General features: G+C 50.0%; 1 protein-coding gene across 1 annotated transcript in view; it reads right to left on the bottom strand.

The window, feature by feature from the left end:
• ANO2 (anoctamin 2) overlaps positions 1-13,489 on the bottom strand; it is a 318,066-nt gene that overhangs the window by 151,980 nt on the left and 152,597 nt on the right. Inside the window, exons 12-14 of the mRNA XM_060305839.1 lie at positions 7,635-7,717; positions 1,705-1,716; positions 1,379-1,483 (exon numbers count right to left, since the gene is read on the bottom strand). Of these exons, the coding sequence (XP_060161822.1) occupies positions 1,379-1,483; positions 1,705-1,716; positions 7,635-7,717 (200 nt within the window). The remainder of the gene's footprint in view (positions 1-1,378; positions 1,484-1,704; positions 1,717-7,634; positions 7,718-13,489) is intronic.

Here is a 13,489-nt window from a genome sequence, read left to right as displayed (position 1 = left end):
TTCCATAAAATTATCCATTGTATATTGCCCTGGGGTGGAGAAAGAAGGTTGCATAGGATTGCCAAACCCGACAGGACACAATATGTTTGCTTTCTGATGAGGGTGATGGTGATGATTACTCTTTCCTAAGAATGAATTCATTTTTTTCCCCAAATAACTGGCGGTCTTGGACTTACTTTTTTCTAGGGAAATAATAACTTAGACAGCCACCCCCTTTCTCTTCGAAGTCCTGCTTTCTTAAAGGAAAAAAAAAAGACAGACAGAAAGAAAGAGAGACAGCTAGTATTCTGGGCTTAAAAACACCACATTCTCCGTATTGGTGCTTGAATAAATTTGCATGTTAACGTGAATGGCTCCAACTTAAAGAATGTAAAATTAAATGAAATTTTAATTCGAATCCAAGATGGAGAAAAGACACGTGTAAAAACAACAGATTGTCGATCTCGTTGAATTTTTTCAGGAACCAGATTAGGAAAGACATCAACACACACACACACACTGTTGGTTTCAAAAAAGGGTGGCACTCAGAGGAGACCGGCGGTGCCAAAGAGGAGCCCCCCACCTCACAGGCACTGCGAGTATTTACAGATCACAGCACAGACCCTGAAGCTCTGTTTCCATGTCTGAATGCCACCGTAAAACTCAGAAATACGACGCACGATCACCTCTGCACTTTGGAGGCCCAGCCAGAGAGAATGAAATGTGAGGGAGAGTGTATGAGCAGCTCAGGCACATACAGGCATGGCCTCTGCCGGCCCTAAGGGCCACTTCTCGATGTATCCTTGCATAGCGGTTAGATGCTCAGACTGTCAGAGACTCACCTGGGTTGGAATCCCAGATCCACCCACCATTCACTGTCTGGGTGACCTCTGGCCAACGACTTAGGCTGTGGACATACCTTTCTTCATTAGTTTTCATTTACAGAAAAATTGCTGCAGCCTCATCAATTTATTTCGAGAGTAAAATGATACAACGCGCTGAGAACGGTGCCTGGCCCGCAGCAAGGACGGAATCAAGGTTCGCTGTCATTGCGCTGGTTGGTCTGGCGGTAGTTGCTACTGCTATTCGACGTGTAGGTGACAAGGGTCCAGAGGACCCAGGTCTGAAACGGTTTCTTTCTTTCCCGACCTGCTCTCCCATTTCATCCAGACATGACCACCCGGGAAGGAGAGAGAAATCAAGTCATGGGAGGGGCCTGTTCCCCACAACCTCTGCCCACGGGACACGGAGAGACGTCATGCTCTCTTTCCGTCCTGTCCCACCGCTGTCAGCCCTTCTCACAGCCCAGTCTCCATCCGCGAAGGCATTCCCAGTGAAATGACAGTAGGATCATAAGAAAAAAAAAAAGGAAAGCAAGCACCAGGTGCCAGCGCCTTACCGCATCCTCAGTCCCACCGGTTCCCAGTTTCTGGACCAGAGACTTGTCGCTCTCCCTCAGCATCTTCTCCCGAACTTTGGTTTCATACTCAGGCCGGGGGTGCTCCTAAAAGCCAGAGTCACAGAGTGGTTAGTAAACAGGCGGAGGGCCACCCTGGCCCGCGGGGTATGGCCAGACACCACGAGGACAGGAAGTCAGGTCACGGGGTCAGATGCTATGGGACAAGGGCTGCCACACTACACACAACCACGAGGCGTCGAGACCAGGGACACACTGTGGCGGGAGAGGGGGACACACACCACTTGTTACCACACTGGAAACCAAACCTGAGCACGTTCCTGGGGGTGGCGCCAGGGTTGAGAAAGGAGAGACGAAGCATTAACGAGGAGCTGATACAAAAAGGAGCCCCGTGCTGCACACAGCAGTTTGCCCAAAGGCCCGGGGGCTACCTCTGGTCATCCCACCATCTATCCTCAGGCCTCCACTTTAAGTTGCAATGAGCCAAATCCCAGCTGGAGAAACAGATGTGCCCCCCCAGCCGGGAGTCAGGGCCAGGACCAAACGTCTTCCCTGCGCCATTCTTCTGCAAGCCAAAAACGGCCGCCAGTAAACTTCACAGTTGAAGGTGCCCACAGGGAGTCTTAAAACTCACTTGTCTGGACCTGTTTGCTATTCAGCCTTGGTGAGTAACTCACTGGCAAGCACGCTGATGCTCGGGAGACAGCGCAGGGACACGCAGCAATACAAACCTGGAGGGTGAGTCACCAGGCATGGGAACGAGTGCCTGGGTGATCAGAAAGACCACGGTCCCATCAGTGCAGATGCTGCGGCAGGAAGACGCGTGACTTACTTCAAAGAGAACTGAACAGTGTACACCCGGCCTCCTGCATCGTTTACCGAGAACTCCCAGGCGGGGATTCCGGGGCTGGCTCCCAGCGGACACAGAGAACACACATTCCCTCATCACTGCTCAGGCCTCAGAGATACTGAAAGCCAACAAGCTGGACTCCTGACCTGTCTCTGGCTTTCCCGAGACATGCCATGATGCTGGAGAGGAGAAACTGTGCACGTGACTAATAAGAATAACCAGTACAGGGCTTCGGTGGTGGCGCAGCGGTTGAGAGTCCGCCTGCCGACGCAGGGGACGCAGGTTCGTGCCCCGGTCCGGAAGGATCCCACATGCTGCGGAGTGGCTGGGCCCGTGAGCCATGGCCACTGAGCCTGCGCGTCTGGAGCCTGTGCTCCGCAACGGGAGAGGCCACAACAGTGAGAGGCCCGCGTACCGCAAAAAAAAAAAAGACTAACCAGTATAACAGAGGAGGAGCCATTCCAGGGTTCTGCAGGCTCCCCATCATCACGCGGGCCCCACGGTGCGTCCCACCCTCGGAGGTGGGACCTGCTGTGACCGCTGAAACACGGCTGGCGGAGCCTGCCCCTCTCAAAAACTCTAGAGTCTTACAGCTTACACGACACGCAGTTCTTGATTATGTCATCTTCCTTTATTGTTTCCTAGTTGTTTTGCACGTGGGAATCTTTTCATCCTAAGATAAGAATCCACTACCTGGTCTCCATTATTTTGTGTCTCGCAGCAATTAGCACCGTGGGGAGAACACAGAAATCTCTCAACGCTGGCGAAGTTCACTTCATTTTGTCTCTCCCGTTCACCCATCCTCCAACGCAGCATTTCCTAACGTGTGTGCCAGGAGGGTTTTAGCTAAAAAAGGATTCCAGGGTCTAACAGATTGGAACATACCATACAATGCGTCACCTGAGAGTCACAAGGAGCCTAATAAAAGCTCTGAGAAGTTCTCCTGTAAAGACACGTGCTGAATCTTCTTCAACCCACCATGTCCCACAAAACTTCTTTCGCCTCCAACAATTAAATTAACCTCCTGCAGAAATACTTTGAGAATTGTGCTGTGGCCTCTGAAATTTGGTTGCGTTTCTTCTATGTTATTCCTATGGAAGATTTTAACTACAGAACTAAAGCCGTGCCTTTTTGGACCATCCTCTGGGTTCTAAAGCCCTTCTAGCGAGAACTGCGTCTATCCCGTCATCCTCAGCAAACGAGCTGAGGGGCTTTCCCTGCTGACTGTAAGATGCTCCTGACCGGCCCCTGGCTTTCCGAAGACGTGACATCACGTGGAGGAGTGTCCTCACATCCCTCCGGTGGTGGCTGTGGCCCACTTCACTGCACTCTGGGCCTCAGCTCAGACCCTCCTCATCTGTTTAGAACAAGCTGAGAGCTCTTGGCACGCAGACAGGAGTCCAGGGCTCTCAAGGCAGAGTGTCAGGCTGCTCTGCTTTCCAACCGAAGCACGTCAGACAAGGATCTCGCGCTCGCAGCCAAGAAGGTTGGGTGAGGTCACAGGATTCCTCAGAGGCAGGGACCTGGACAAACGAGCGCCTGGCCAGAGCACAATCTGGACCCCGTGAGGGCGGCTCCAATACACCTAGCCTTAAACACGGCCTCCTTGGATGGGGTCTGATGCCGAATCATCACCAATACATAACCCCTCCCGCCAAGACTCTGGGAAATATTTTGCAAAGCTACTTCCACCTAGTTGCTCCCCTCAGGAGCTGGCCTGAAAGAAGGCCCCAGGCCAGCTCAGGACCAGCCTTCGCTGATCAACAGAGGTAAACCCGGAGATGCAGTCAACAGATGTCTCCAAGAAAGAGTTACCAAAGCATGTACTGCGTTCCGAGCTCTTGGGAGCTCTTCTTCAGGCTCTGAGGCTACGAACAAGGAGCTTATCTCCAAGTGGAGGCAGGTGACAGTAAGCCAACAAAGCCACAAGTGAGAAAGCAGCAGGTGGGGATGAGAGCAACAGAAGGAATGTCAGGCTGGCTGCTTCAGAATGGGGACTGAGGGAAGGCCAGCCAGAGGAGGGTCACGTTCTGCTTGGGATGGAAAAGCTAAGGAAGGTCAGGGCAGGTGGAGGCTGGAGCCTTCCAGGTAGAGGGAGGAGCCGGTGCAAAGCTTGGAAGGAGCCCAGGAGAGAATGCAGGCCCGTGAGGCTGGGAGGTCTGGGAGGAGAAGCACGCCACCACGTGCTGGGGGGAGGCAAGGGCTCTTGCGTCCTATGTGACAGGAAGCTATCAGGGCAGCTAAGCCTGACGTGGTAGACAGGGGCGGGAGAGAGAGGGACGGGAGGACATCTGCATCGAGACCCCCCTCTCTGAGGGGTCCCAGGGACACGTGGGGCCTGAGTGCAGCAGGGAATCGGGCAAGAGAGGCCACTGAGCTCAAGGCCATCCCATCTCAGAGTGAAGACTCCTGAGGTCTGGCAGGCCTCCTTCGACGGCCTTCAAAGGGGTCTCTCGGGCCATCCCAGCCGGTTCCACAGGGAGGCCCCTGGGCCAGGGGCTGCTGCCCCGGGCGGTGGGCTCTCCAGCCCCCTTCTCCTCCTCCCTGCTTTGAGCCCCGCCCCTGCTGCTTTCCTTGGCGTCCCACGTGGTGCGCGCACCCCAGGCGGGAGAGACAGAGGGTGGGTGGCTCTGGTCTCTGTGTGAGTGAGCACCCTCCCCGCTACTCCCGAAGGGCTGCTTCCTAGCGAAGACCACAGGGTAGAAGCTGTCTGAGGGTTACAGACAGCTGGCCATGGCAGAATCCCTGAGACCTGGAGACAACATCTGGTTAAAACAGAAAAAAAGCTCTCATGATGACCTTCAAGGACCCCTGCAACCTCCTCCCCGAAGCCCAGGTGGTGTCTGCATCCTCTTGCTCCCCATTTGAATGTGGGTTAAATCTGCCCACAGCACTTCATTTAAGGCCTAGGGCAAGTCACAGATGCCTTCCAATCCCGCTCTCCCAGCCGTCCCATGAGCTGAGGAGATACAGTCGGGACCCTCCCTGGCCTAGCCACCAGCCTGCATTTGTTGCTCTGCCCCCACCAACTGCAGCCCAACCCCTGTTCCCTGCAGCCAACTAGACCTTCCAGGTATCCTGCTGCCTCTGCGCCACACCCTGAGCTTCCCTGGATCAAGGCTCCTGTCGGCTGTTTCCTCCTGTGGGTACCCATTCCTCCCTTTGCTGCTCATTAAAATTCCACCAGTCTTCAAAACCCTGATTTAAAAACAAAACAGTTTTTAGACCGGAAGGAATTCCTCTCAAACTCACCATTGTATTCTAATTATTCAGAGACCAGACAACCCCTTAGTTGAATGCAACCCTTTGGAGATGCTCAGAGCCCGCGCCTGAGGGAGTTCCATGTCCCAAACCAAAACCTGGCCCACAGTACGTGCCTGATGTGCACGTTCAGACTTAACTCAACTTAGAGCGTGCTTAACATCTGAGTCCAAAATCTAACCACATGGAAGGAAAGACACAGCTGCCCTCCCTCCTCTCAACCACGCCTGGCCCTGGGCTTGCACACAGTGGGGGGCACATCCTCAATGCTGCAAAACTGACCCGCCCCCAGTAACCTCACACAGAGAGCCCGTCAGGACCAGCTCTTTGCGCCAGGGGTGAACCCAGGCTTGGCCAGGCCTCTCTCTCAGCCTGCGCAGGAGTTACTGAAATCACGCCCCTCCCAGGAAGTGACCATGGCTCATCGGGTTAAACAGGAAACCTGGCTGCAGAAGCCAGAATGGCTTAGCATCCCACTCCTGCCAGGGACTGAGACGTCAAGGGCACTGAGTCATAACGGATGCCTTTCTCTGTGTGAGTGTGTTTACACTTCCTCTTTCACAGGCAGACCTGCTGGCCTCCTCAGCGCTACTCAGAAGACACACTTAGCTTGTTTCTGTCCCCCCACAGCCTGGCGTGGATGCCAGGCTGCTGCTTCTTCTCTTCCTCGAGACCTCCTAGGCCCTGCTGCAGGAGAGAAGGACCTGTGCGCCCACCACCTCCCCACACCCAGCCACAGCTCTCTCCCCTCTCTCTTTCTCCTCAGAATCAAATCGAACCAATAGGACAAAATCACCCACACAGTCCGACTTCCACAGCGCTTTCGATTGGAAGCACTACCTTGGCCATCTTTCCCCAAGAAATGCAATTGCCTTTATTGTTCTCTGTTGCTTATCTTCCCAACTAATGCGTATCGTCTCTGAAGTGAGAACTCATATGTAGATCCTCTCATTTGCCACGGAACCCTGATGCTGTGAGCCTCCGGGTATCTGCTTAACGCACAGGACTGGGATGGAGTGAATGTGTGAACTCAATCCATGGTCATGGAATGCCCACCTGCTCAAAGGCAAGCTGACGACTTGGAGCTTTAAGGAGAGCAGAGGATGTCACATCACAGAAAAGGGAGCCACACAGCCTTGAGAATAGGACTAAACTGGGGGTTTCACTAGCTTAGTCACAAAGCGTCAGGGTCACAAAGCCAGAGGTCCTGAGTCCAAGGAGAGGCACATCAGTGAATGAGGGAGAATACAGGAAAAGTCTGCTCCCCGCACAGCTGTCACATGCTCTCAGCCAGCCTACGCACATGGCACTCAGGCAACTGGGGGCACCTCCTGGTGCTCTGGACACTGTCCCCAGCATCTCACCAACACTGCCCAGGGCATCGGGAGCCCCTATCTGATATTCACGTTTGCTGTTCAGGCAATGGCAGCGCACGGGAGAAGAGAACCGTGAGCAACCAGGCCCACGCTGGTCATCGTCAACTCGCCAACATCAAAGGGGGCCCTAGTTCTCAAAGGAGCCCCGAGGGAAGGTCAATTTGTTCCATCCTTTAAAATCATCTGTCCATACAACTAGACTCTGGAAGAACCTACCCTTTCCCTTAGCTCACGCTCCTGTTGCATACATGCTCTCCTGGCTGACAGGGTACTGGATCAGTGGTTCTTTCTTCCTCCATATGCATCAGGGCAACCGAGACCTAGCACCCATGCCTCCCCTGACCCTCAGCAGGCTCACAGAAGCATCCAGACACGTCCGTGCTCTGGGTCGCGTTCTCTGGCTTCGCGCTCTCGAGCACCAACAGGACGGGAGGTGGAAGAACGCTGAGTTAAACCTCGAGGTCACCACAAGGCTTGCTTCTCATGCCATTTTTTCCCAGAGAGGGTCACAAGGACATCTGGCTATCCATCAAGTCCAAAGTCTTACAGCTCAAGCGAAGAGAGAGGATTTCAACTCTTGGCCTCAGTGCCCATCAACCCTGGCTTGGCCCATGGAGCCAAGCTAGGAAAGGGGCCACAGCGAGACTCGGCAGGTGACTTGGCTGCCGTGATAGCAAATGTAAGCGGTTATTTCACTCAAGACAATCTATTTCCAGGGGCAAAGCAAAGCAAAGACCCAAAGAGAACTCACTTCTTCCTCTTCTATGCCAGTCAGATCCCAGAAGTAGCCTAGTCGCATCTGTAATCTCTTCCAGTTTTCAAGAAACATGGTAGCTTAAAAAGAAAGGAAAAAATTCTGTTAATTCTGAGCACCCTCAGGGTTCCCCAAGGGAGGATAAACTTATAAATTTCAAATTTAGGGACTTTCTTTAAAGCATCGATTCCCTTCCCCAACCCCAACTTCTAGCTGGGACAACTCAAAATACTCCACATCCAGGAGAGCCCAAGAGATATATTTAAAGGGAGACACACACACACACACACACACACACACACACACACACACACACACACACACACACACACACACACACACACACACACACACACACACACACCCTTTTCCCTATTTCTAGGTTATAAGAAACGGGTAAACACGGATCTCAATAAATGAAGGAAGAACGGAAGGATAAAGGAAGTAAGAATGGAAGGGTTTGATGGTCTGTCGTCTTTTATGACAAACCTCGTCTTCCCTATACGTTCCCTCTTCCTGCACCTTCCTCAGCACTCTCACTTTTTTCTCCATCTTTCTGTCCCCACCACAACTTCCCTTCTCTGGGCCCAGATCACCTCGTTCTGAGGTTATGTAACATCTCCGAGTAGTTCTACGTGAGTCCAGGGTCTCAGTGTCCCCGCCCCCCATCCCGCATGCAGCTGGAAGACTCATCTCCCCAAAGTGCCATTCACTCATTCTTCCATTTGTTTAGCAAATGCTCGTTGAATGCCTACCGTTCCGACACATTGGTTAGCCTGCCTTCTCCAACCACAGCCCTTGAAGGGCAGCCCAACATGCTCCGGAAAGAACCAGCCCCCTCTGCTCCACAGGTATGGCTTCTTATGCCAGGATTGGACACCTGATCCAGAGCCCACTCATAGGCCAATCGGATTCTCTCTTTTGAAAACTGAAACTAAGAGACACAAAGAGAAGCAGAAATGGGACAAACCATGCAGCACGTGAAAGAAGGAGAGAGGTTTCTGATTCCTCCTTCCGCTCCAGTTGCCTAGGGGCCTGGCTATACTTAATTTCCTGCATCCACGAGCTTGCTTCCTACTTTCTTATCATCTCTTATTATTTAAGCAAGCTTGAACGAATTCCCTATCAAAAAACCCAAAAAAACAAAAAAACCAGACCTGAGGTACCTGCAATATACAAAACAATGTTCTAGACATCGTGAGGAAGACTAGGCAAATCTGACGTGCATTTTACTCTCAAGTTGTTTATTCTATGAGAAGAGATTTTACGTAACTACAGTACAAGGTATGATGTGATCAGGGCCTTAAGAATGACGCAGATAAAAGGCTGTGGGCATGCAGGAGAGAGGGCGCCAGCTGCTGCAGCATCTGGGCTGAGTCTGGAAGAGCAATGGCATTTGGGCGGTGCAGAGAGGCAGCGAGAGGGGGGAATCCCAACGCACACCCCCAAACTTACACTGGATCCCTATTGTCTAGATTCTTCCCTCTGGATACAGGGACCTTGGGTATCTGGCCCAGCCCATCTGTCCACATCTATTCGCACCGCTTGTCAACACACACCTCACACCTGCATTGCTGACGAGGGCATCGCCTTGCTGTCCTCTTCATCCCCAGCTTTTGCAAACTGTCCCCTCTCCCACGCTACCCTCCAGTGCTGTCCTCCTCCGTTCCTGACCAGCTCATCCTTTCCCAGGCGCCCGTTCCTCTGCACTCCTAACACCCTTAGATCTGGTGCCCTGGAAAAGGAGGGGGCGTGACAGTCCCTGAGGCCACCCCTACCTTTCTACACCACCCCTGGTAAGAGCCTGGGCGCCCCTCCACCACCTGCCGCACCGGACTGTCGGCTGCCATTCGGGTCTGCAGCGTAGTAACAGGACCACAAACGCTTCTTCGGCTCGTACCTGCCTCTGTTCACCTGGGAACAGCACGGGGCTGAGCAAAACAGGCACCCACCTGCTGGCTGAATGTATGGTTACTTAAAGCTACATTTGTTTCACTTGGCGCTATGACAGCTACTAGCTACATTGTGGTACACGCATCTGTATCTTTTCTCCCTGGGATCTGAGGCCTTGTCGGGTGGGTACCCCACCTCCCGACCCTGGCCTTGGCCTGGGGATGGTCTCCAAACAAGGGGTACGCCCCTCCTTTTCCTGCGCTGTTCTCAGTGACTGAGGAGGGCTCTGCACACAGACCGAGGTCTCTGTGAAGGAGAGAAGTCAGACTGGGAACAGAGGACAGGGCAACAGAGTCACTGAGGGGGAGTCATGGGGACACAGAGGACCATCGCGACGACGGAGAGCAGCTCACAGCTCCTGGTGGGAATCATGGCCAGGCACCACTCGGAGTGCTCTGCATACACGTCCCACTGACGGTCACGAGAACACTAGGGTGCAGGTCTCACCTCACCCGCTTGAGAGATGAAGGCAGTGCTGCTCCCAGGTCGAGGACCACCCCTGCCCCACGTTACTCAGCACCTCGGCTAAGAGGACTGACTTCAGAGACACAGGGCTAGTCACGCTGGCTGGCACAGGAAGGGACTGGGACCCACGGTTAGGACTGTCTGACCCTGAAGTCACTGTCCTTAACCTCGTCCCTTTACTCCTCCCTTCCCTACTTTTCAATAGGGCTTCACCCTCATTCCAAAGTTCCCTGGAGTTTGAAGCCAGAACCCCGGAGGAGCTGGGCCAGACTGCTCTGCTGGTCCCGGGTCCTGCTGACTCATCTCAGGGACCCCTGTTTCCGCCCCACCAGCAGCCCCATCGCTCTCTCTCCGTGGAGAATCACTTCTTCTCCCAGCTTTCTTCCTGGCAGGCTTGGGCCCTGGCCCAGGCCCACCCAGCACAGTACCACTGATCATAATAATCATGTAATGAGAGGCATTACCATTATTTTCTTTTTAACATCTTTATTGGAGTATAATTGCTTTACAATGGTGTGTTAGTTGCTGCTTTATAACAAAGTGAATCAGTTATACATATACATATGTTCCCGTATCTCTTCCCTCTTGCGTCTCCCTCCCCCCACCCTCCCTATCCCACCCCTCTAGGTGGTCACAAACCACCGAGCTGATCTCCCTGTGCTATGCGGCTGCTTCCCACTAGCTATCGATTTTACATCTGGTAGTGTATATATGCCCATGCCACTCTCTCACTTCGTCCCAGCTTACCCTTCCCCCTCCCCATGTCCTCAAGTCCATTGTCTAGTAGGTCTGTGTCTTTATTCCCGTCTTACCCCTAGGTTCTTCATGACCTTCTTTTTTTATAGATTCCATATATCTGTGTTAGCATATGGTATTTGTTTTTCTCTTTCTGACTTACTTCACTCTGTATGACAGACTCTAGGTCCATCCACCCCACTACAAATAACTCAATTTTGTTTCTTTTTATGGCTGAGTAATATTCCATTGTATATATATGTGCCACATCTTCTCTATCCATTCATCTGTCGATGGACACTTAGGTTGCTTCCATGTCCTGGCTATTGTAAATAGTGCTGCAATGAACATTGTGGCACATGACTCTTTTTGCATTCTGGATTTCTCACGGTATATGCCCAGTAGTGGGATTGCTGGGTCATATGTAGTTCTATTTTTACTTTTCTAAGGAACCTCCATACTGTTCTCCATAGTGGCTGTATCAATTTACATTCCCACCAACAGTGCAAGAGGGTTCCCTTTTCTCCACACCCTCTCCAGCATTTATTGTTTCTAGATTTTTTGATGATGGCCATTCTGACTGGTGAGAGATGATACCTCATAGTAGTTTTGATTTGCATTTCTCTAATGATTGATGATGTTGAGCATTCTTTCATGTGTTTGTTGGCAATCTGTATATCTTCTTTGGAGAAATGTCTATTTAAATCTTCTGCCCATTTTTGTATTGGGTTGTTTGTTTTTTTGATATTGAGCTGCATGAGCTGCTTGTAAATTTTGGAGATTAATCCTTTGCCAGTTGCTTCATTTGCAAATATTTTCTCCCATTCTGAGGGTTGTCTTTTGGTCTTGTTTATGGTTTCCTTTGCTGTGCAAAAGCTTTGAAGTTTCATTAGGTCCCATTTGTTTATTTTTGTTTTTATTTCCATTTCTCTAGGAGGTGGGTCAAAAAGGATCTTGCTATGATTTATGTCATAGAGTGTTCTGCCTATGTTTTCCTCTAAGAGTTTGATCGTTTCTGGCCTTACATTTAGGTCTTTAATCCATTTTGAGTTTATTTTTGTGTATGGTGTTAGGGAGTGTTCTAATTTCATACTTTTACATGTAGCTGTCCAGTTTTCCCAGCACCACTTATAGAAGAGGCTGTCTTTTCTCCACTGTATATATTCTTGCCTCCTTTATCAAAGATAAGGTGACCATATGTGCGTGGGTTTATCTCTGGGCTTTCTATCCTGTCCCATTGATCTATATTTCTGTTTTTGTACCAGTACCATACTGTCTTGATTACTGTAGCTTTGTAGTATAGTCTGAAGTCACAGAGCCTGATTCCTCCAGCTCCGTTTTTCGTTCTCAAGATTGCTTTGGCTGTTCGGGGTCTTTTGTGTTTCCATACAAATTGTGAAATTTTTTGTTCTAGTTCTGTGAAAAATGCCAGTGGTAGTTTGATAGGGATTGCATTGAATCTGTAGATTGCTTTGGGTAGTAGAGTCATTTTCACAATGTTGATTCTTCCAATCCAAGAACATGGTATATCTCTCCATCTATTTGTACCATCTTTAATTTCTTTCATCAGTGTCTTATAATTTTCTACATACAGGTCTTTTGTCTCCTTAGGTAGGTTTATTCCTAGATATTTTATTCTTTTTGTTGCAATGGTAAATGGGAGTGTTTTCTTAATTTCACTTTCAGATTTTTCATCATTAGTGTATAGGAATGCCAGAAATTTCTGTGCATTAATTTTGTATCCTGCTACTTTACCAAATTCATTGATTAGCTCTAGTAGTTTTCTGGTAGCATCTTTAGGATTCTCTGTGTATAGTATCATGTCATCTGCAAACAGTGACAGCTTTACTTCTTCTTTTCCGATTTGGATTCCTTTTATTTCTTTTCCTTCTCTGATTGCTGTGGCTAAAACTTCCAAAACTATGTTGAATAATAGTGGTGAGAGTGGGCAACCTTGTCTTGTTCCTGATCTAAGTGGAAATGGTTTCAGTTTTTCACCATTGAAGGTGATGTTGGCTGTTGGTTTGTCACACATGGCCTTTATTATGTTGAGGAAAGTTCCCTCTATGCCTACTTTCCGCAGGGTTTTTATCATAAATGGGTGTTGAATTTTGCCAAAAGCTTTCTCTGCATCTATTGCGATGATCATATGGGTTTTTCCTTCAATTTGTTAATATGGTGCATCACACTGACTGATTTGCGTATATTGAAGAATCCTTGCATTCCTGGGATAAACCCCACTTGATCGCGGTATATGATCATTTTTAATGTGCTGTTGGATTCTGTTTGCTAGTATTTTGTTGAGGATTTTTGCGTCTACGTTCATCAGTTATATTGGCTTGTAGTTTTCTTTTTTTGTGACATCTTTGTCTGTTTTGGTATCAGGGTGATGGTGGCCTCGTAGAATGTGTTTGGGAGTGTTCCTCCCTCTGCTATATTTTGGAAGAGTTTGAGGAGGATAGGTGTTAGCTCTTTAAATGTTTGATAGAATTCGCCTGTGAAGCCATCTGGTCCTGGGCTTTTGTTTGTTGCAAGATTTTTAATCACAGTTTCAATTTCAGTGCTTGTGATTGGTCTGTTCATATTAAAAATAATAGTAAACATTTAACAAGAAACATTTACTATTATTTTTAATTGTAATTTGTAGGCAGCCATGCCTAGGGGATCTTGGCTGCTGTAACCAAATACACAATCGCATA

This window comes from Globicephala melas, chromosome 10 (genome assembly GCF_963455315.2).
Source record: "Globicephala melas chromosome 10, mGloMel1.2, whole genome shotgun sequence".
In the NCBI taxonomy this organism is placed as follows: domain Eukaryota; kingdom Metazoa; phylum Chordata; class Mammalia; order Artiodactyla; family Delphinidae; genus Globicephala; species Globicephala melas.
Note: the sequence above shows the minus strand (reverse complement) of the source record. Positions and strands in the feature narration are given on the sequence as shown.